This window comes from Diaporthe citri (genome assembly GCF_014595645.1).
Source record: "Diaporthe citri strain NFHF-8-4 chromosome Unknown scaffold_3, whole genome shotgun sequence".
Taxonomy (NCBI): Eukaryota; Fungi; Ascomycota; class Sordariomycetes; order Diaporthales; family Diaporthaceae; genus Diaporthe; species Diaporthe citri.
The window spans coordinates 5,447,356-5,470,212 of record NW_025064848.1 but is presented as its reverse complement, the minus strand read 5'-3'; the positions used below and the strand labels follow the sequence as shown (position 1 = coordinate 5,470,212).

The 22,857-nt window shown below is 54.9% G+C and overlaps 5 protein-coding genes across 5 annotated transcripts; 3 read left to right on the top strand and 2 right to left on the bottom strand.

Annotated features, from left to right (window-relative positions):
* Positions 1-297: 297 nt before the first annotated feature.
* On the top strand, positions 298-2,347 carry INS49_009013 (uncharacterized protein; the record flags this gene model as incomplete). Its single annotated transcript, XM_043169750.1, has 4 exons — positions 298-438; positions 612-1,087; positions 1,441-1,803; positions 2,257-2,347. The coding sequence occupies 4 exons, from the start codon at positions 298-300 to the stop codon at positions 2,345-2,347; spliced, it is 1,071 nt and encodes a 356-aa protein (XP_043027430.1).
* A 1,805-nt stretch (positions 2,348-4,152) lies between these two features.
* INS49_009012 (uncharacterized protein) lies at positions 4,153-11,251 on the bottom strand (the record flags this gene model as incomplete). The annotated part of the gene is made up of 4 exons (XM_043169749.1): positions 4,153-6,379; positions 6,433-8,160; positions 8,221-8,308; positions 11,023-11,251. The coding sequence occupies 4 exons, from the start codon at positions 11,249-11,251 to the stop codon at positions 4,153-4,155; spliced, it is 4,272 nt and encodes a 1,423-aa protein (XP_043027429.1).
* Positions 11,252-12,682: 1,431 nt separating this feature from the next.
* On the top strand, positions 12,683-15,055 carry INS49_009011 (uncharacterized protein; the record flags this gene model as incomplete). Its single annotated transcript, XM_043169748.1, has 1 exon — positions 12,683-15,055. The coding sequence occupies one exon, from the start codon at positions 12,683-12,685 to the stop codon at positions 15,053-15,055; it is 2,373 nt and encodes a 790-aa protein (XP_043027428.1).
* Positions 15,056-18,644: 3,589 nt separating this feature from the next.
* Positions 18,645-19,548, top strand: INS49_009010 (uncharacterized protein; the record flags this gene model as incomplete). Its single annotated transcript, XM_043169747.1, has 2 exons — positions 18,645-18,675; positions 18,740-19,548. 2 exons carry the CDS (start codon positions 18,645-18,647, stop codon positions 19,546-19,548), a joined length of 840 nt encoding a protein of 279 aa, XP_043027427.1.
* Positions 19,549-20,254: 706 nt separating this feature from the next.
* Positions 20,255-21,343, bottom strand: INS49_009009 (uncharacterized protein; the record flags this gene model as incomplete). Its single annotated transcript, XM_043169746.1, has 1 exon — positions 20,255-21,343. One exon carries the CDS (start codon positions 21,341-21,343, stop codon positions 20,255-20,257), a length of 1,089 nt encoding a protein of 362 aa, XP_043027426.1.
* Between the last annotated feature and the right edge of the window lie 1,514 nt (positions 21,344-22,857).

Below are 22,857 nucleotides of genomic sequence, written 5' to 3'. Positions count from 1 at the left end.
ACACATGCGGAACATGCGGCCGCACGCTATGAAGTGATAGTGCATTAACGTCGTGTGGAATGTGGCACGGCCGCACTCAGCTTTGGCTGACGCCAGCCAGCCAGCCCAGGCAACGTGCAACCACATCATCACAAAACCTCATAAATTCTACCGTCTCGCCAAAGCGAGGATGTGATCTGTTCTTGAGCTCAGCAATTTCTTCTTTTCCGAGTTGTGAACATCGCCGCTACATACCACCGATTCCGCAACGCTTTCACTCACATTTCCCTCCTTCATATCATTGGTGAACAAGACGACATGCATCTCATTCTTACTGGCGCAACGGGCCTGGTCGGCTCCGGCGTCCTCGACGCCATGATCAAGATGAAGGACGTCACGAAAATCTCAGTCCTCAGCCGGAGACCGATCAAGATGGCGGAGGACGTGAAAGACCCACGGGTCAATGTCATCATCCACTAGGACTTCGAAAAGTACGACTCGGATCTGCTCAGCAGGTTGAGCGGAGCAAACGGGTGCGTCTGGGCGCTTGGGATAAGCCAGACACAGGTCAGCAAAGAGTTAGTAGGCCCGTTCCTTGGACAACCTAGAGCCCGCGAGGAGCTACCTGCGAGCACGCGCTGAACAGTCCACCCAGGGAATACGTCAGGATCACAAAGGACTTCACCCTCCGCGCAGCAGAAGCCTTCCAGGCCCTCGGCTCGGAGGAGCAGCCCTTCAACTTCGTCTACGTCTCGGGCGAAGGGTCGACCACCAGGCCGGGCCGCCTCACGCCCACCTTCGGGCGCGTAAAGGGCGAGACGGAAAGGGCCCTGGCAGAGATGCGCAGGGCCAACCCGAGCTTCCGCGCGTCGTCCATCCGGCCCGCGTTCGTCGACGCCGCGCAGCACGACGCGATAAGGCCGTACGTCCCGGCGACGGGGGCGGCGTGGAGGGCGATGCTGGCGGTGGTGGGCCCGCCCATCAGGAGCCTCGCCAAGGGGAGCTGGAGCCCCACGCTGCCGATGGGGCGGTTCATGGCGGAGATGGCGATGGGGAGGTGGGAGGACGGGATGAGAGCTGGTGGGCCGGCGGTTGAGAGGATTGGGGAGTTTCCTATACTTGGGAATGCTGCGTTCAGGAGACTCGCTGGGCTTGACGCTGTGCAAAAGTGAGCAGAGACAGGTGTTTACTGGCGTTGTATGATGATTGGGACGGCGTCGGGAGTTGGGCTTGACTATAATAACATGACCGCATGTGGCATTGTTCTACTCTAGCAATTTTCTACTTGCAAGGTACCCTCCCTTGACGCAAAATCCGTTATTCCTCGGGCCATAATAGGTCCGAGCTAACACGGCATTAGTCGGTTTTATCAGCCGCAGCTGCTTGACCGAGATTCTTCCCTCGAGATTCTTGCCCGCCTGTCAGCTTCCCCTGGCGCGAGTTCTCCCCCATCTCAGATAGCGCCATGAAGCTCCTCAACTGCACCACCCTTGGGATCGAAGAATTCTTCGGTTCATCAGTCCCTCAATCATGTGCCATCCTATCCCACCGCTGGGAAGCCGGCGAAGTCACCTACCAAGAAGTCATCAACCTCCAAGGCCTAGATCAGAAAGCCGGGTGGGCGAAGGTCCGCGAGGCTTGCCGGGTCGCCCACTCTAAGGGCTACAGTTACGCATGGGTGGACACTTGCTGCATCAACAAGCAGGACTTGACAGAGCTCACCGAGGCGATAAACTCCATGTTCAAGTGGTATGCCAAATCCGCTGTCTGCTTTGCCTACCTATCGGACGTGCCCCCCGGCCAGTCATCAATAAAGGACTCGCTGTGGTTCACGAGGGGATTCACTCTACAAGAGCTCATTGCACCGAACGAATTCGAGTTTTTTGACAGTGAATGGAATCCTATCGGGACAAGAGCAACACGCTGCGATGAGATCCATCTGCGCACTCGTATTGACAGAGAAGTTCTTCTCCGCGAGGCCACTTCGGGGAGGACTGTCGAGAGGATACTGGACAATATACCCTTAGCTCGCAGGATGTCCTGGGCGTCTGGGCGAACGACGACGCGAGAGGAGGATATTGCATACAGTCTGTTAGGGGTATTCGGTATCAACATGCCATTGTTGTATGGAGAAGGGGGAAATGCCTTTATGCGTCTTCAGACGGAAATCATGAAAGAAAAAAACGACATGACGTTGTTTGCATGGACTAGCAGTCCGGCGCAGCCAGGCCAGCAGAGCACTCCTGAGTATAGAGGAATTTTGGCGACTTCTCCAAGAGAATTTGAGGGTGCTAGTGCCCTGATTTTCACCAAAGACATCACGTACAACCCGGAGGTGAGCTACGCAGAAGAGCAAGCACAATACTGAAGGTTGAGAGAACAACAACTGACACTAGACCAGTATGCAATGACAAACAAGGGGATGCGTATTGATGCCGACATAATTACGGAAGCAGACAGTACGCAGTACCTCAGGCTTGGGTGCCGCCTGAAGGATCAGGATCCCGGAAAGTCTATCGGCATATCTCTTATACACCACTATGATGGCGTTTTCCTCAGATCACAACCAAGCGCAATATTCGAACTCGAAGATGGGTGCAAAAGGAAAATAATGAGACTCTACATCAAGAAACACACAGAGGAAGAGGCCTCGGTCGTCGCGGAGTATGCACAAAGCTTCTGCGATGCATATCAATTCCACTACGATCCGGAAAAGATAGAACGCTTAAGTGTCGTTCCCGCGAGCATGTGGAACGAACAGAAAGATATGTTTAGTACCAGGAATCTCGAATCTTTCGACGGATTTGCTCAATTTCGAATGAAAAGTAAGAGAAGCAGGCACGCCTTCATCGTGGCTTGTGGGTTCACCTCACGAGGTCGGGAATGGATTTGTATAGCCTCAAGTACAGACAAGAACAGGGACATTTACAATGCTGCTATCAGTGGAGACCTCAAGAAGGTACGAGAGCTAGCTATTAGGGCGAATCAAAAAGGTGAAGCGAAAGCGAAGGTGGGGATGTCTATCGTTCATATGGAAGTACCTCATCGGAAAGGCGAGTTGGTTTTTCACGTCAACTTACGGAGGGATTTGAACAAATATAGCTGCACGTGTCTGAGCTGCACGCGTCATAGCGGCACGTGTCTGGTCATGTAGCCTACCTCTGAATAATTATTATACTAGTAGAATGGAACACGTGGGAATAGTACCAACCGATGAGGACAAGACATGTACGTGTCACTTTTCTGCAGGACACACAGTCATTTGTAGTGCGAGATTCGTACGAGAATGTTATCAAATCCAAATTCAAGGATTGTAACAGACTCACATTGTAAGGATGAGGGATCTCCGGGTAAGACCAACACGATTCCGCATTTTGAAGGTGCCCAGAGTGTTTACAGCAGTGTATGTGAATAGGAAGTCTCGCTTTGCCATGAGTTTGCTTACAGGCACAAGGCTGCTTGCCCGGTATTCCGGGTATATGCTGACAGCGACGCAACTTTCTGAGGCTCATACAACAAAATTGCGGAGGTAGTGCCACCTGATTTCCGAAGAAAGTTCGTTGAATATCACGCCAATGAAATGAATCAACGGATGGAAGATGTGGCATATTTCAGAATGAAGCTGACCACAGCCTGGTTGGAGTCATTAGAAAGTGGGAACTGGATTATTCTTCCGGACAATTTCGACGACCAAAACATCCTCCAAGCACAAGAAAACGAACGTTTCACCTTACAGCAGCTCCTGGAACAGAGCAAGGGTAAGATTCCGGCAGCTCCCCGGAGAAAGGATAAGGCTCTCTTCATATCGGGCAGCGAAAATGCCATTATACACATTAATGCCTTTCGGCCAGGAGAGGCAGTCAAGTGTTGCACCTATGCAATTCATGTTTGGCTGAATGTAATTGAGATTGACAACACAAAAAGGGAAGAGAATAATCTGTGGTATAAATGAATACTCCAACCTATAAAACCTTATGCACGCCCGGTAAATGCCAGTCTCCCCCGTCATGACGCGTATTCTGCTGGGTCAATCTGTGCCAAGATCCCCCCATCCTCCCATACCAGATTTGCGCAAATATGCTCCGATGCCAAGTGCAAATACCCAATGCCATAGAAAATGCCACCCCGTTCCAACCCTCCAACCACCACCACTGTCTCGCAGCACCAGCCGGCCTACTTGCCAACCCCCTTCAGCAACCCCTTCAGCTCCCCAAACTTGACCGGCTTGACAAGGAACTTGTTGATCCCCGCGAGCAGCGCGTCGTCCTGCGCCTCGGCGCTCGCCAGCCCCGTCAGCGCGATGATCGTCGCGGCCGGCTTGACGCCCCTCTCGACCTCGAGGGCGCGGATCCTCCGCGTCGAGGTGAGGCCGTCCATGACCGGCATGGAGAGGTCCATCAGGATGTGCGTGAAGGGCTGGCGGCCGGCGGCCAGGAGGGCGCCGTTCGGGTGCCTGGGCGTCGGGGTGGTGCCGCCCGACGATGGGGGCGAAGGGGGCGACGCCGGTGCAGTCCCGCAGGCGGCCTCGTACTTCCCCAGCGCTACCAGGCCGTTGCTCGCCGTCGCGTAGCTCAGGTTCTGCTTCTTCATGAACATGACCAGCAGCTGGAGGTTGATGTCGTTGTCGTCGACGAGGAGGACGTGGGGCCGGCCGGCGGGTGCCGCCGCCGGGTCCGCTCCATTGGTCATCCCGTTCTGTTGCATCGGGATCCTGTCCGGCGGCGCCGAGATCGACCGCGACGCCGAGGCCGCCCTGCTGCGTGAGAGCGTCATGTTCTGTGTCCTCGCGGCCGACTCAGCCCGCGCAGGAGACTCGGAGGGGGCCTCGTTGCCGCCGTCGGCCTCGCCGCCTTCGCCGCCCACCAACACTCCCGGTCCAGGACGCCCAGGAAGCTGGGTTCCGTTTGCAGGCAGAGCCTCGGGTGAGGCTCTCGCTGCGGTCTTGGCGTCCTCGGCGACCCGTGCCTTGGCGGCCTCGAGCAGCATGTCCCTCTCGCGCCGGATGGCCTCCGGGTCCGAGTCCTGCCGCCCGATCACGATGCGCTGCTTCTGCTCCGCGACCGCGAGGTTTATGTCCAGGGCCTGCTTCTGCTCCTTGCCGAACTTGTGCATGACGCTTGCGAACTTTCGGGGCCCGAGGGGCTGCGTGACCGGGACAGCTTGGATGCCTTTTTCGAGCAGCGGGCCTGCGATGTTGGCGCGGAACTCGGACGCCTGTGCCGTGTTGCTGCACAGGACGATGACGTGGGCCGGGCCCGTCGAGGCTTCTTGGTTGCTGTGCCACTTGAGGAGCGCGTCTGTTGATGTTGGCGGCAGGGGGAAGAGCATGTAGTCGCACGCCGGGGCGTCGGAGGCACCCTCGCGCGAGCCCAGGCTCTCCTGCGTGCGCTTCTCGATCTGCATGCCGAACCACTCCTCAGAGTTGCTCCGCAGGGTGTCTTCCAGGTGGTCCAGCCCGCTGTAGTCAAAGTCGCGCAGCTCGATGCCAGCTTCCGACGCGAGGTCGCAGGGGTCGATGATGCACATCCGTGCGTCTCTCGCAAAGTCTGTGTCGAAGGGGTCATGATCCGGTACTTTCTCGACCGTCGGCAGCGTCAACACCACGTCGACCTCGGTCCCGAGGTTTTGCGTGCTGCTCACGGAGATGGTCCCGTCGAGGGCATCCACGATCTGGCGGACGATGCTGAGACCCAGCCCCGTCCCCGACGCAAAGGGGTCCTCCTGGGAGAAAGGGGAGAAGAGCCGTGTCCTCTGGAATTCGACAGACATCCCCTTTCCGGAGTCGACGAAGCGCAGCCGTGCCCTGGCACTGGTCTCAGTCTCGGACTCAATCTGAAGTGATACTCCAACGAAGCCCGCATCCGTGTACTTCAGCGCGTTCCCCAGCAGGTTCATCACGATCCGGCGGAGCGCGCCAGGCTGCGTGCGCACGAACCAGCTGGGCCGTGGCTTGATGTCGAGGATAACAACCGGGTCGATCTCGGGAAGCGCAGGGCTCTGGACTCCAAGTGAACCATCGGCATTTGATGCAATCGCCAGCCCTCCCCCGGATGCCTGGTGGTCGTGTATTGTGCCGTGGTGCGTCCTCCTGAAGGCGTGTCCCGCCGTCACGGCATCCACCACCTCCTCCACCAACGCGGCCAGGTCGAAGTCTGCCGTCAGACCGACGATGCTCCCCACCGTTTCCCGCCTGTGACCCGACTTGGAGTAGTGGCCTCGTTTTCTCGTGGAGTTGCCCTTGCGGAGCTTGTTGATCTTTGCGTAGTCGAGGACGTGATCTATCGTGTCCAAGAGCGTCCTTCCGCATGTCTCGATCGAGGTGAATAGTCCTGCTTGGTATGCTGACACTGCAGTTTCGTGCAGGAATTCCACGGACCCAAGAATACCATGTAACGGAGATCTAGCTGTCATCAGTCTGGCTCGAAACCCATCCGCAACAGTGCCCTTTCTCACCTAAGCTCATGGCTGATCGAAGCGATGAAGGTCGTTTTGGCCAGGTCGCTCTTCTGCGCCTTTGCTCTAGATATCTCACTCATTATGCTGTTGCCAAAAGCCTTGAGGTACGGGAGCTCGTTGTCGGGATTCATCAGGCGGCCAGCTGTGGACGTCCATATAAAGCCGCCCGCCAGGTATTTCCCCTCCGTGAAGTCCCACAGCGGCAAAAAGATGAGTGATCTGATACCTGGGAGTACCTTGAGCAACTCGCTGGGGATGAACCGCTCCTTCTTGTTGCGCCCCGACTTCTCAGTGCGCGTCGCTGCAGAATCCACGCTGGGGTCAACCGTGGCCGGTTGAGGCTTGTCCTCCGCGGATAGCTCGTCGCCTGAGCTGATCCCGCTGCCGGTGTCTGTGAAGCTGAAGAACTTCCCGTGTGGAAAATTCTTGAGGTACCGCTCCACGTTGTCCTCTGGGAACTGGAAGTCCTTGGCTTCCAGCCTTCCATACTGCTCATGCTGAGAGACCGACAGCCCCATAACCTCGCACGTCGGGTACCGCCGTTTCCCGCGTAGGTCGTCCACTGACTCCCCTGAATCCATCCGGCGGTTTCGTGGTCGTCGAGGAAGCGTCGAGTCGCTCTGCCGGTCGCTGCCTGATGTGATGCCGGAGGAGGCATCGGCATGGTCCGTAGGTAGTCGTCCTAGGCCTTGAAAGGTCCTGGATGAGGTGTTGAAGAAAATCACGCCATCAGCGCCCGTGGACTTCCGTATGATGTGAGTAGCTCGCTGCAGGATCCTTTTGGGGTCGTCATCGCCGCTACTCTTGCTCGATGCCTTGGCAGATTCTTTCGGTGATGACGGCTCCGCGGGCTTGTCCTTCTCGTCTTTGGCACCGGAGACAGTAAGTTCGTCCAGGTCGTCCAGCATCTTCTTGGCGTTCTGTGTCTGCTTGCGCATGACCGCAGAAATGACAGGCGAGGCCTTCTGGTCTTCCAGCGAGGTGTTAATGGGCATGGTCGACGTCGAAGTGTTGACAACTTCTGGTTCGTCCCCGCCGATCGGGATACCCTCGATGAAGTCAGCGAGTCCCCTCACCATCCTCGACCCGTTCATGAGTGCATCGCGGTCTTTTGCGAGCTCCAGATGCTCCATAATCGTGGCGGCGACGTCCTCCATGAAGATCAGCTCATCAACGCTCAGCCCGGACCGCGGCTCCTCATGCGACACGGCATAAACCCCAATCCTGTGACCAGCTTTCGTCTTGATCGGGACTCCGGCGTAGAAGAGCACTCCAGGCTTCCGAACAACGTACTCCCGGTCCTTGAAGCGGTCGTCCAGGCGCATGTCAGGCACGACGAGCGCCTCAGCCGTGTATGTACGGCCATCGTCGTCCGTGGCCGTGTACTTTGACTTGAAGCTGTGGTGACATACTGCATCGCCCCTCCTGATGATGGTGTTTCCTAGCCACACCTCATCGCCGGGCATGTGCCGATGGTCAGATAGCAGCGATAGTGTTCGCGTGGCCTCTGTAAGGATGTACTGCTGGGTGCTGTCAATCAGAGAGATCATAGAGCGCCGGACACCAAGGCGCAGAGCAGCCAGCTGTGCAAAGGCGGTAAGAGCCTTGTCGCCCGAGGCCTTGGGCCTGTAGCCCTCGTAGGTGAGGCCCCACGCATTGTCGCCTCGATCATCCTCCTTGACGTCAACCAGGGAGTTCTGTGCATCCTTCCATGGCTTGTAGTACCTATGTGGGGAAGAGTGTTAGTGACGGCTGCGGGATGATGATCCATAGCCGCGGAGGGACCAGCAGAGGACAAAGAGGCGTGGGAGCTTGCCTGTGTAGGTCGCGCTCTCGCGCCGCTTCAGGACGCATCGGGTGGTGGCCTCCGGGCCTGCTGCCTAGGAACGGGACGGCGCTCCTAAGGGGATGGTGAACTCGCGATGGTGGAAAAGTTCGGCTGGTGGCTTCTGCGCGGCGGAAAACCGGGGATATGAGTCGGGTCGCAGCAAAAAGACCGTCGGTTTTTCGTCAATCCCGGAAAGAATCTGCAGCCACAGGACGGGGGGACATGACTTGTAGGACCTGAGAACAATTCCCATGTTTTCTCGACTCTCCTTGCCCCGGCTCACCGTTCCACAATGGGGGGCATCCCCCGCGGGCGAATCTGACCATCAGCAGGCGCCCCAGTGTTCCCACAAGCAGCTAGGCCAAGTGGGCGATTCCATACTGCTTTTCCGATCTTAGCTGTGCCGTACAGGGCCTGGTGAGGGCCCGCATCGTTTCGACAATGGGCCTAGAACTAGCGGTACCGTGGCCGGCGGTGGGCCCACTTCCAAGATTTTCGTGGCACGCGGATCTGTGCTACAGCGCACCCGCCCAGCCATTGGAACTGGCAGCTCCTACAGTGGGGCCCCTGCATTGGGAGGGTTAGGTGTGTGGCCACGACAATGGCCACTTCGGACGTGGCATTCCTTGTCCGCGCCGACCCCGGGCTGCCGAGGTCTGCTCGTGTCTGGGCCTGGCTTGGTGTCCGAGTCCACACGGTCTGTACTTATCTAATACCTGGGCTACACCTACACTAGATGTTCTAGACCAGTTTGGTCTTCGCACTTTTGGTGTTCGTCGCCACTAACCGCCACGTCTCTTACCGGACCTTTTTTGCATGACCTGGTGCTGTTTCACGTAATGCGTAACGACTGCATCCAAAAGTATCACCGAGCTCGCATGGACTCGATGAACGCACCCTTGCGTGTTTGCCTCCCGTGCCTCCGTGACACTCACCCAGCAGTACCTGCGCTGTCAGACGTATGACACTACGCGTCCAAACTGACCAATGGCAAGAATAACACCTGTACACAAAGCCACGGCCTGATTCAGTGATTCAATAATGAGCCAACATATATCGATATGACATCTTATGAGGTGTCGGTTACATTGTAGTGCCTGATAATCGAGCCTCTTCTCTTGGGTAGAACACCAGACTGGGCAAATTCCTTGGGAATCGAGTAACCTTCTTTTGTAATCGCATACTCGCTACCCTATATTTCCGTGAGCTGCCGGTGTCCAATTGAGTCTGGCAAGGTTTGAGAACACCAAACGAGTATCACGGGAATCTTGCAAGGTAATGTTTAACGTTGTGCAATGCTTAACAGGCTCCGACACCCATGTAACTTACGGCCGTTTCTACGCCGTCCACTTCATCTCTCGAGTACCAACCCTAATACCACTGTCACTGTAAGCAACGTTGATACATGGGAGTACAACATAATGAATTTCATACCCAGTGCAACTCATGCAACGAGCAACTGTCTGGAAACGTCAACGTAACAAACCAGAGTCAATTAACTTCCCATTTCGAGTAGGCTGATGGCGGTTGAATCTGTTGATTAGTATAAATAGCTTCTAGAGATAATTATAACCCGCTTGGGAATAACAAACCCCTTCCTGGAGTTTATATCTCAAACACCCTTGCCATATTGTGGCTTTTCAGGCTGTCTTTAAATGTAACCTCCTCCTTAGCTCTTTAAAAGTTGACCTTGAATGCTGCAAACCTTATTATCTGAGATAATTGCAGCGTTTACTACTCCGTGACACTGGACTATATCAATGAGGAGGGCTTGAGTAAGAGGAAGGGGTTTTGGGTTATTAGTTTGGGAGAGAAACCTTATTTTAATCTGCAAATCAAGAGTAAGCGGGAGGCTTAAAGAAGTGCTTGAGGAGCCTTTTATGAGATTGATGCCCAGGTAGATCCCAAAAGCAGAGCTATAGCGACATCTTATGGTATACTAGTATCGCAAATGGTTTAGTCGAGAACGATATCCGGAATGTACGGCTGAACTGCAATTTTGATCAATATTCAGGTGCTTAGGAAATTGTATTGTTACGGGTAAGACAGACAGCTACATGTGATGAAGTACCTGCACGTTGCAAATGCTCGTACACTGCCTCGGTCTTAAAATGCTTACGGTGTGCCCTTACTCTAAGGAAACTGAATTAATCTTCGTCGTATATAACTTTACTGTCCTGGATGGCATTTATTCTTGAACCCAAGCCGGCTCTCATGATTAGAGTCATTAACAAATGGCTCTTGCTGTCCTGTGACTACGATCAAGTGCTGTTACCTAGGGTACTTACTATTGCTGATTAGTGTTACTCCGTCCAAAGGTACTCATACGAAGGTGCCGCTCAGCTGGCTCAACATCATGTTCGTTCTTGAAGGGGTCACTGCGGAGCATAGACGTGTGGCCAGGGTCTTGACTGCCAATGTGTATGTAGGAGGGTCTTAGATAAGATGAAGTTTATTGTATGAACAGGTCTCTGTTCTCTACCTTCCAAAGTTATTCTGAAAATGCGCTCGGCCCCCACCCTATCTGAGTATGCTGTATTATCCAACAAGGTGATGAATACTAATTAAGGAGGGAAATGCCAACTTCCCACGATATGGGTATTAATTCCTTGCTGTACCGGTCTATCTTCTTCACAAGACTTTTTCTTTTGAGGGGGGGGGGGGTTCTGTTCCACCCCCATCTCTCTGTTGCCCTTGCTCCCCTCTCTAGCCCTCATTTCCTCGTCTCAGGATGTAGAAACCTTCTTAGCGGTAACAACAGGCTCCATTTGTGCCATCGTGGCTCTCGCTTCGCTGCCGGGCGGCCTCGCGCTCGCGAGCGGCTTGCTGCTGAGCGGCCTGCTGCTGAGCGGCCTGCTGCCGAGCGACCTGCTGCTGAGCGACCTGCTGCTGAGCGACCTCTTGCTCGCGGGCCACTCGCTGCCGGGCTTCCTCGTGAAGTCGTTGAAGTTCTTGCATGAACTGCTGGTCACGCTCAGGATTTGACATTTTTGGTTTGGTTCGGGGACTTCAAGTTGTTCTTTGATGAAAAGGGGGGTGTTTCTTTTTGTTGTTGGTGATACGAGGTGGTCTCGGTAGCGTATGATTCTGTATTATTGCAATTAGTCGATTTGCTTCTCTTGCTCAGGCTTGTCATCGTGGAGCATGATACCAGGCCAGCAGGAAGTCGTTTCCGGGGACGCGGATCTTTATAGCTGAGGCGATGTTGCGGGCATGGGTCAACAGACGTCATTCAGCGCTCAGAGTCCTGATTAAAGCGGGCATGGACGACAGCCTGGATTTTATGACTGGCCTGTGGCCGTGACTGAGGATGTTTCATTGATACGAGTTGGATGATGCTCTATGACTGACTATATCTCAAAAACGCTCAGATCGGCCAACAGCCGGGAAGAGAAGGCTAGCGAATAACAACTAACCATTTCAATAAAAGGACTCAGTCAAAAGTTCTTGACTCTAATTATAGGACCCCAAATATAAGTCCAGTCACAGCACGCGCTGGTTATATTCAACTACTAAATCATACTCAGCCAGCTTTGAGGGCTCATTGACAGTCGCCTTAACTTCTTATGCCCTTGTCCAGTTACATAAAAGTATGATTATCAAAGTAACAAGTTATACAGTATACTGAATCTCCTCTTGCACTAGGGAATGAAAGCCTTTGCGTGCCGGTTGAAGTTGATATAGGAACTTAAACAATAACTACAAATTGTCCACGGAATAATGACAATGTCTTGCGGGGGTGCCTCCGGGCCCCAAAACCCTTTGATGCTACCATCGTACTTGTCGAAAATCGCTCTTCTTCGCCGCCGCTAGCCCTGTGTCGCCTCGTCACGAGACTGTCGCTATTTTCTTAGTGGCTATTGTATTTGAACCTACTGTTATCGAATCCAAATTTGTCGCGGAAGAATCAACAGACGCGTGAGACGCCTTTCTGATTCTCCTGCCGCCAGGGCCGAGCAGTCCAGGACGAGCACGGTATTGCGCCCATGCAGGCGAATTATGGGGCGGCACGCAGGCACAGGGCGCGATTAATGAGATCAATCAACCACAGGCCCCTGCGGCCAAGTCGCCAAGCCGAGCGGAGAAGCGACGAGCTTCCGCTTCGAGACAAGAGGTATCTTGACAATTTTGCATCCTTCGCAGGCGCAGCGGTCCACTCCCGCACGCGCTCATGATTTGTCCGCTGCGATGGTGTCTTCGCGTGGGCCAAGAGCGTCCATGCGTCAATGGTGATATTATCTGCACCCGCCCGCCCAGATGGTACGTGACTGGTTGGAGAAGGTGACATCGGCTGTGGCACCCATATCCGTGGGACGTGAGGATATAACTTAAAAGATGTCGTCGTCACCCATGAGAATGTAGGTCGCGAGGATGATTCTCACCTCACCCTCGCTGTGTCTGTCCCTCGTTTCAGTCGCCATGAAGGGCTTCACCCTCCTCTCTCTGGTCCTGCCGGCCTTGACTGTCCAGGCAGTCAGCCCGCCCCGCGGCACTGGCTTCCCTAAGACGAACGGCACCCGTCTTCTCTTGTTCAATGAGACCGTGCCGAGTACTCGCCTCTCTCCCAGATCTGTGTCCCTAGCCTGGGTTGCCGGCGAGACCGACGGCAGCTATATCTCCTCTGGTAGCGACGGGGCCCTTGTCATTTCCAATGCGGTGACGGGCGAGAATTCAACCTTCGTATCCGCTGAACAGGTGCCGGCCGATAGCTATGACTATTGGATCAGCAGTGACTCCAGCAGGGTCCTCTGGGCTACCAACTATACGAAGCAGTATCGTCATTCGTACTTCGCCGACTACTTCATCCTCGATGTCCAAAGTGGCGAGCTCACGCCGCTCGTTGAGGACCAGGTCGGCGAAATCCAGTACGCTGAGTGGAGTCCCACGGGTGATCGGGTCGCTTTCGTCCGTGGCAACGACCTGTACATCTGGACGGATGGCGAGGTGACGAGAATCACCAACGACGGAGGCCCGGACACGTTTAATGCTGTGCCTGACTGGGTGTACGAGGAGGAGATTCTGGGAGACCGCTATTCTCTCTGGTGGAGCCCTGACGGGACCAAGATCGCCTACCTGAGCTTCAACGAGACCGGAGTTGGCACCTTTACGGTGCCTTACTACGCTGCGAACACGGAGTATGGACCATCTTACCCGCGGGAGCTCCAAATTCGGTATCCCAAGGTTGGCACAAAGAACCCGACGGTTCTGTTCAACTTGCTAAAGGTCGACGATTCGGCTGTCACGAACATCCCCATCGACGCCTTCGGTGCAGACGATCTGATCATTGGTGAGGTCGCATGGGTCACCGAAGACAGCTCGAATGTCCTCTTCCGCGCCTACAATCGCGTGCAAGACGCCGAGAAGGTCGTGAACGTGAACGCCCAGGATGCCACGAGCTCTGTCGTCCGGGAGCGCACCGAGACCACGGGCTGGCTCGACAACAACATCGCCATTCAGTACATCGGCGCCTTGGGCGGAAATGGCAGTACCAATGCCACGTACCCCACGGATGCCAGCCACTACCTGGATCTTTCGGATGAGTCTGGCTGGGCGCACATCTACCTCTTCCCGGTCAGCGGAGGATCCCCGATTCCTCTCACCTCGGGCGAATGGGAGGTCCGCTCGATCCTCAAGGTCGACAGCACCCGCGGTCTGGTGTACTACACTTCGACCGAGCGCCACTCGACCGAGTCGCACCTGTACGTGGTCAACTACCGCACCGGTGCCAAACGGGCCCTCGTGGACGACAGCGTTCCCGCCTACTGGTCAGCCTCCTTCTCAACTGGAGGGTCGTACTACCAGCTCTCCTACCAGGGCCCAGACGTCCCATACCAGGAGCTGTACAGCATCAACAGCACCACGCCCCTGCGCACACTCGAGGACAACGCAGCCTTCATCACGCGCATCAACGAGTACCGCCTCCCGGCGACCACATGGCTCGAGCTCGACCACCCAGACGGCTCCCAGCTGAACGTCCTGCAGCGCCTGCCGGCCAACTACGACCCCGGCAAGAAGTACCCCGTGCTGTTCAACCCCTACGGAGGGCCCGGCGCGCAGAACGTCAACAAGGCGTGGAAGGCGCTCAACTACAACGCCTACGTCTCCTCGGACCCGGAGCTCGAGTACATCCAGTGGGTCGTCGACAACCGCGGCACGGGCTACAAGGGCCGCGCCTTCCGCGCGCAGGTGACGGGCCGCCTGGGCGACCTCGAGGCGCAGGACCAGGTGTGGGCGGCGGGGCAGATCGCCGAGCTGCTGCCCTCCGCCGACGCGGGCCACGTCGCCCACTGGGGCTGGTCGTACGGCGGGTACCTCACCTCCAAGGTCGTCGAGCTCGACAGCGGGGTCTTCTCGCTCGGGCTGGTCACGGCGCCGGTCACGGACTGGCGCTTCTACGACTCCATGTATACGGAGCGTTATATGAAGACGCCGGAGCTGAATGGGGCTGGGTATAACGCCTCTGCGGTGCGGAAGACGGAGGGGTTCAAGAACATCGCTGGTGGCTTCCAGATCACCCACGGCATCGGCGACGATAATGTGCACTTTCAGAACACTGCTGTGTTGACCAACAACCTGATGGGCCAGGGAGTCAGCCCGGAGAAGTTCGACTCGGTGGTCTTCAGCGACTCTGATCACAATATTAGGTATAATGGCGATGGAGTCTTCCTGTACAAGACGCTGACCAAGAGGCTCTGGGAAGAGAAAAATCGTGTCCCGGGTCAAACCCCAGAGGTCCACCAATGGAGCAGGAGGAAGGAGGGGGTGCTGTCTGAGGTCAAATTCGAGGCGTAAGTGTAGAATAAATCTGAACATAGCTCGAAATGCAAGCTCAGTTGCAAAAGGATAAACTCATGAGAGTTATTATATTCATGTTAATGGTAGTTCAATGAATTACCCTTAGCCTGGGTCATTAGGCTAGGGAATCCCAAGCCCTTTTCGTCTGCTCTTTTGATTCTTATTACTTCGTAAGCGAGGTAATAGCACCAGCATTAGCTACCTAGCTACCTAGGTACTTAAGGGACTAGGGAGATCAAATTTCTCACCGGTATGCTTAGGGTGGTCTATTGCAGTGTAACCGTACTGCAATGAGTGCGAAAAGGTGGCAACGGGGCAAATCTCTGGACGGTCCCATCATAAAATCCGTCCGCATACATTATGTCCTTCTTGGCTCAAGTTTCTCGCCCGCATCTTCCCCCGCCACCATCACCACGATCCAACGAATGCATTCGTATCTCATCTGAGCCTCAGTCTTGCATCATGCACCCAAGTCGCCGTGTGGCTGCAGTGGGCACAGCACACTGACCCTCGCAATTGATGTCGTACAGTTGTGATGTCAGCCTGCGTTGCCTATCGAATGATTTTATTTGTCGAAAGCGAGCCAGTCTTCTGCGGACTATATAATGTAGACACTACCCCGCTACTGAATTTCTGATGAGAATCTGAGGGCCACTCGCTAAGCTCGTGCTCACGTCGGAAATCACCAGCACCTGTGCAGGCGCCACCCATAGCAAAGCACCTTCGCATTTGTCAAGCCAAAAGCTCTTCAATACGGCTCACGGACGTTCTTTGCATCGCGATTCTCATTCTGGACCCCAATCAAGGGACCACTCACGGAGCTGCAACGAGTTCGAAAGCACAGGTCAGGCAGTTGCAGCTACAGGTCTCGAAGTTCGACACGATCATCAAGAGAGTCACCCGGCGTACGGCACACAACCCCTGTTCTCACAAGCCACCATGTTTACGGTTTTTGAGGCCTCGAAGGTCTATACGAATGGGCAGTCAGTGGTCGTGAGTAACAGTAACCCCGTGGAAGAGGATCTTCTGTTTTCTCGCATGCAATTTGGCCATCTCGAAAGCGCCAATGCGTCTTTAAAAATTCTTCATGCTGCTGCCAGCCCACGCTTCCAGGAAGTCGCCAGGCACCTAGCAGGGTTCTTAAAAATGGACGCTGCGCTTGTCGATCGTATCTTCACAAAGCAGGGGGCTCGAGAGCCTTATGCTGTATCCGCAAGCAGTATCGGCGGCTATAGCTCCGGTTGCCTTGATCTGAAGACCGTGGGGGTAGTTTGGTCACACCACCAGCCGTCCCATTCAACGAGAGCACTACTATTCTACCGACACGACCGAGCACTGCCAAAATTTGAGGAGCGAGATTTTCAAAACCTCGAACAACCACTGTTTTTCGAATCTCTCATAGCTGCCGAAGCTGCAGAAGGTGTACAGCGCTTGCTTGATGATATTTCAGTGACATTGAATATACTACCAGGAAACGACTTCTGGACCTCGAAATTGTACTTATCTGACCGGGGCAAGGGTTAACAACGTCGAGGATACTCTTTTTTCTCCGAGACCTTGGGAGGATATTGTAGTCCCCGGCCACAGCGGAATCCCGCGGTTGTGGAATCGAAGAACTATTCACGAGCGCGAGAACGCTTTGAAGTCTAAGATTGACCGCGTCAACAGGCTTGGTCCTCTTTTCAGACAATTAGAGGGTCTGCGATTCATACTGAGAAGGCTCAAGATGTTCGCGCGCGGGCTCGAGACAAGATCAACAACACCTACAGCCGCAAACACACTACGCACTGAGATGGACATACTCCTGGGGGATTTCAGGGAAATATCCGCCCAACTTGACTGGCTCGAGCGCTTGGCTCGAGATGAAATTTCAAGGGCAAGACGAGAGCAACGATTCAGACTCATGCAATGCACATGCTAAATACCAAATGACTATTAGTGTGATTCATGGGTGCAGCATGCTAATGCCCTCACAAATATCGCCCTTGCGGAAGCAGCGGAAGAAGACTCATCTTCTATGAAGGTCATTGCTGTTATGACAATGGTACGTCTATGTGGGCAGACTTCTGCCGGTCTCGCGTTCCAATGCTGCTTTCCGGCCCGGAAGACACGATAATGAAGCACACTATAGCCTCCCTTGCTCACAGCTCGCGGCCAATTCACTATGCCCGTCTCGCAGCTTACTGAATCACAAACGTCGAACAGGCTTTTCTCCCAGCTACTTTTTTTCGCCGCACTATTTGCTGTCCCGAGTCTTCATTGGGATGCAGATGAGGTCATAGGCTCCAACTTCTGGGTGTATTGGGCTCTGTCGATTCCCAGCACGTTTGTGGTTTTCGCCATCTGGCGCTTCAGCAGAGGGAGGGTGATTAAATTAGATGAGATTAGATGAGCGAACGCGCCACCCACCTGCTGCCAAAATGTGGGTACGGCGCCTGGCAGCCGTAGCTTGGATTCTTCTTCCACGCACTGTCGAATAACACAAACAATTTGCATTCTTTGCACGCTCCGTACGCTTTAGCATCTAGGCTCTGTTGACTGTGACCCAAGTTCTGACGGGTCTAAAATGGTTCTGCTAGGATCTTATAGTCACGATCAATCATTGGTACGAGAATCGTTTTGACAAGTTCACTGGGCCTGTCTTGTGTCAAGGAGAGGTGTATAGTGCGTCGTCCCCATTGACTTCGGTCTGAGGATGGCCGTGCTGGCCCTATCACCCGGAGAAGAAGAACATTATGCGGTCCGAAAAGTGGTTTCCATCCCTCACCCAACCACAGAATAGTGCGTTACTGAGATCATAGGTCTGTTGTACGATAATATCGCAAGAATCATTTCTGGAGAGGCTAAAACGGGAAGACTTGTGTATGAGGTGCATAAATGAAGCAGTTTCACCTGGACTTTCGGTCTCAGCATCTCGTCCAACAGAGCTTGGTTGATGGGACGAAAAGATGGGCTCAAGCTCGATCTCAAATCGGAACACTGTTTCTGATGAAGCTTTTCAGACTGGCTGGGTTTGGGCTGCAAAACCCCAATCCAGTATATCACACGACCCCACCGAGCTCACCCCAGCTTGAGCGACGGGATGACTTGAGCAAGCTTTCATTACCCTATCATCACCAAGGCATACCTAGGCACGATTACGGCTCATATGTGGTTGGAAAAGTCTTTTCAATGCTCTAGAGGGGTTTGAGCCTTCGGTCGAAATACAGGCGGCACTTGTGTGATTGAAAAAGGATCACGGTCTGGTGGAAGTCATGAACGACAGATCAAGCACCCATAGAATATGTAGAGGATATTACAACTGCATTTGCTTAAAAATGAGAACTGTTCTCTCTAGACCCCAATCCTGAGACCAATTAGGTTTGCGTCTGATCTAAGCTCAATGCACGCCCAGTGAAACGGGTTCGGCCGCGTGCTAAAGATTGGGCGATATTTTGAAACCCCCGGGCGGATCGTTAGCCGAGTTTCGAGTCGTCAACACTAAATCATTCAACATGAGCCATCGTGCTTGCCTTTCGTTCTCGCGAACTCGCTTTGATGGTGCAACAAAGGTGGTGATCTGTAGTCCGAGGATAGCGCCAACACAATGCTCAGGGACATCTTCATGCTCTCCGTCGGTAAGGCCCAGAACATGTGCTCAAGCCCCGAGAGCGGGTGTTGCTAACACGTGAAATCATCCAGCGGCGGCGGTAGCCTCGGCGCTGCCTCGCGGGATCACGGTGATACCGGGCGGCACCGCGGACACCGTCACCCCATTGACAACGCTCTCGTCCGCGGATGCTGCCGCCGTGGCCGCAAGGCAAGCCCCAGCACCGGCCCCGGCCGCGCCCATGCCGCTGAGGATAATGCCCCTCGGCGCGTCAGTCACTTTCGGCACGGGTTCGTCGACGGGGGACAGCTACCGCAAGGACCTGCGCGACCAGCTCGTCGCCGCGGGCCAGGCGGTCAACTTCGTGGGCGAGTTCCAGAACGGCAACTTCACCAACAGGCAGGTGGAGGCGACGCCCGGTTTCGTCATCAACCAGATCGCCAACTCGTCCAACGCGACCGTGCCCAGGTTCCTGCCGAACCTGGTCCTCCTCGACGCGGGGACGAACAACTGCAACGCCGGGGGCACCGTCCCCGACGCGGCCGCCAACGTCTCGTCCCTGATCAGCAGCATCTACGCCCAGAGCCCCGGGTCGACGGTCATACTGGCCTCGGTCCTCGTGAACAAGGTCCCGGCGCAGGAGGCCTGCCGCGTCGACGTGAACCGCCAGTACAGCGCGCTCGCTGCCCAGCTGACCGGCCAGGGGGCCAAGTTCGTGTTTGTGGACATGAGGAGCCCCGAGGGGCCGACCACCAACGACCTGGCCGACACGAGGCATCCGAATGATGTCGGGTACCAGAAGATGGCTAATATCTGGATGCAGGGAATCCAGCAGGCGCTCGCGAAGGGTTTCATCACGGCGGCGGCGGAGAACGGAATTGCTGCTGACGGTGGTGCTTGATCGCGGCTCTGGTGCTTGCGGATTTCCCATGTAGATACGATAATTTGGGACGGTGTCTTTCGTACATACTTGAACTTGGACAGTCAAAGAAACCTTATCCTCGTGTTTATCCATACCCGTCTCGATTGCTTTGAGTTGAAGATAACCATCATGTTTGAGACTTACACTGTCATCTGTAAGACGTCTCGAGAATTCCTGAGTCCAGCCTTTCAAGCCACCGTGGTGAGTTGATGTGGTATTCTGATATGTCGCCAAAAGACTTTGCCATCAACGCCGAATTTGCCATGATAGATAGGTGTTAGATGAATAGAAGACTTCCTGTCTAAAGTAAATTGGGTCGTAATTATCATAATTCGTTGCACCAGTCTGCCTACAGCAACACCTATGGGGCCCACAGTCATGTATCACACAAGATGGCTGTGTGGGAGCAACCAGCCGATGATAAACGACACGCATTGAACAGCACATGGCCAGTAATGCAGTGTCAGCTCCTGTCCCTTTTCAGCGACACTACAGACAAATCGATCATGTCGTTACCGCGCCACCGGTGGGTGAAACACATGATCTAGCTCCATACGCACAATTGATAGCTCTACTGAGACCACCCATTGGCTCCCATTGCCCGAATTAGTAGCTGAAAAGCGGGCCTCCAGCCTTCATGTCCTACCCTCTCCTCTAGATCTCAGTCGGATATGTAAGACGGCTCTCACTTCCCAACATGGGCCCAGTAATCAGACCAGTCAGGCGAGTCAAAGACCGAAACAGGCATCCGTCGAAATGATGTGGCCGCCACCGTCAACAGCGCAAGCCGCACCACGACATACCCGGGGCCCGTCCAAGACATGGACCAGTGCGTGGATCGACACCTGTCTCCGTAGAAAACTATAAGCAGGCCGATGGGCAGGGTAGCGATCGAGCAGCATCGCCAGATCCAAGCCTCAGCAGCGGATGGGAATGCATAATCCCACTCCGCTATGTGAATGGCCGCGAGTAGGCCCAGCAGGACGCAAACAATGCCCATCATGAGCCCGTCTGACCCTGTGACCGGGGAGCTCGATCCGCTGCTGCTGCTGCTTCTGCTGCTGTCCGTGTCGCTATGTTGGCTGATGGAGTACCCACACTCAACGGCGGCGAACATTGCATCACCCGCCGCGTCCAAGTCGACCTCGAACGGCTCCTCGATATCCTGCGGGCAGTGCCACCACGCTATGCTGGCGATCAGCCCACAACAAGTGTAAGCAATCGTCATGTCCTCCAGGGGGGTGACCGTGTACCCGCTCGCCAGCCGCGACACAATGTTGGCGCAGAACCACAGCGCCTGGAGGCCCGCGAGAAGCTTCTCGAACCAGCTCTTCTTGCTCCTGCGGTCGATGGCGTCCCCGCTGGGGAGCATCCCCATGCGGATCCCGCTGCTTCCGTGTGCCACCATGTACTGCTGCTGCTCGGCGAGCTCCACCAGCCTCCACGGCGTGAGGGTCTCCCCGCCGCCCAGGCCCCTGACGCCCCTCTTCACGACGAGGAACGACTGTTTCAGGGTCCAGGACTCCCAGCCCACGAGGGCCCGGAGCCGCTTCCGCAGCCGCCTGGCCTTGATGAGCTGGTCGAGCGCGATCGCCGGCATCGCCTCGGGGACGAAGAAGACGAAGAGGCCCCACATGCCCCGGCCCATCGACCGGCTCGCGTCCAGGTGGATCGCCGTCCAGAGCACGAACGTGATGGTCGGCAGGCAGGCCCAGACGACGCTGAGCGTGCCTCGGCCGCACTTGGGCTCGGGGACCCATCCGGCGGTTTCCATGACTGGCTGCGAAATGAAACAGGATTCAGGAAGCCTGTATTTCGATCGTTCTAGTTGAAATGTTTCGTCCCTGTTAAAAGAGGTGGGATTGGATGAGGATACCGCGCAGGAACGCCTGGCCTTCAGTGGTCGAGAGTCTAATAACTCCGGAATACACCTCTTGGCACTGAAATATTCCCAGGACAGGACCAGTGCAGGCCGGCACGATTTATATAGCATCTATCTTGCCAGGCTACATATCCCAGTGTACATAAGGCGCGTGGAAGACAAACTTTTCCAATCTCCAATTGCAGGTGGCCTCAGCTGTGCCGCAATGCCAGAGTGGTTCGTCACACCCTGCGAGGCTTACGCCCCGAGGCTGGGGGCGGGATCGTCAGCAGCTCGGCTCCTTTCGAGACGGCAGAATTCAGCTCGAATGCAATTCATACGGCATCACCGGGCCTCTGTGATGACGAATAGGGCACTGTCAGAGTAGTACTTTGCCTTTTGGGCAGCGGCAGGTCGAGTTTTCATCACTGCCCAAGGATGGGATCGAGATTGAAGGAGGCAACTCAGTCAGCGCCGTTGCTCCGGATAATCAATGTTGGTGCCTGCACTGTTCAGCGAAAGCCTTGCTCAGCCCCATTGCCACAGCTCGGGGACCATTTGCATTGAAGATCTGGTTGTCTTTGGGGACACGTAATTGGCTAAGTTGCGCATTTTTCTACCGCCCGCCTGCAGTGTTTAGACGATCAACCATTGAATTGGTCTCTTAGTAACGACATTGAGGCAATTCTGATCTATCAACAGAGATTGATTGACGCACGCGTACACGTCGGCCCTCAATCTAATGTACTGTACAATTCAGTTTTTATACCTTCGTATACGGGCAAAGCGCCAGGGCTGCCACCAAGGCTGTCAGGCTGACGGGGCCAAGGCAGAAACTCCGCGCGGGACCAAACCACTATCTCCGGTACTGGGCATGAGGAATCTCCGACTGAGACAGGTCAATCATGTGGACTTGATACTTTCATCGTCGTAACAGTGAAACCTTGGAAGACTTGTCAAAGTCAGGAAGCTTCTTGGGTGCGAAGCATGAGTAGATCTGCTTTCTTTCTTTTCAACAAGAACTGAGGAACCGTTCACGAGCACCGGCCAGTGATGGCTTTTTGCGGCCCCTTCACGTCGAATCCAATGCTCGACAAAATATGGACCAAAAAGAAGGAACGTGCTTGGGACGTGCAATCAACCGAGAACTATTTTCGACAACAGTCGGCAGTATGTTCAGATCAGGTGTTCAGTTCAGACGAATGATCCCCTCATAATTTACCCCTCGTTCGCGAGATGTCTGTTCACCACTGCTGAATGTCACCGCCTGAAGCTGTACAAAAAGTCTTCAAAAGCAGGCCGTGGAAGCTCGCCATCAGCCCACAGACGCCTCGATGGTCTTGGCCGGTGGAAAGGGACAGCGCAAATTTGCAGCCGGCCGGGGTCAGTCTCAGGAAAGCGGCGGCCAAGATTGACCAGGGTGCACG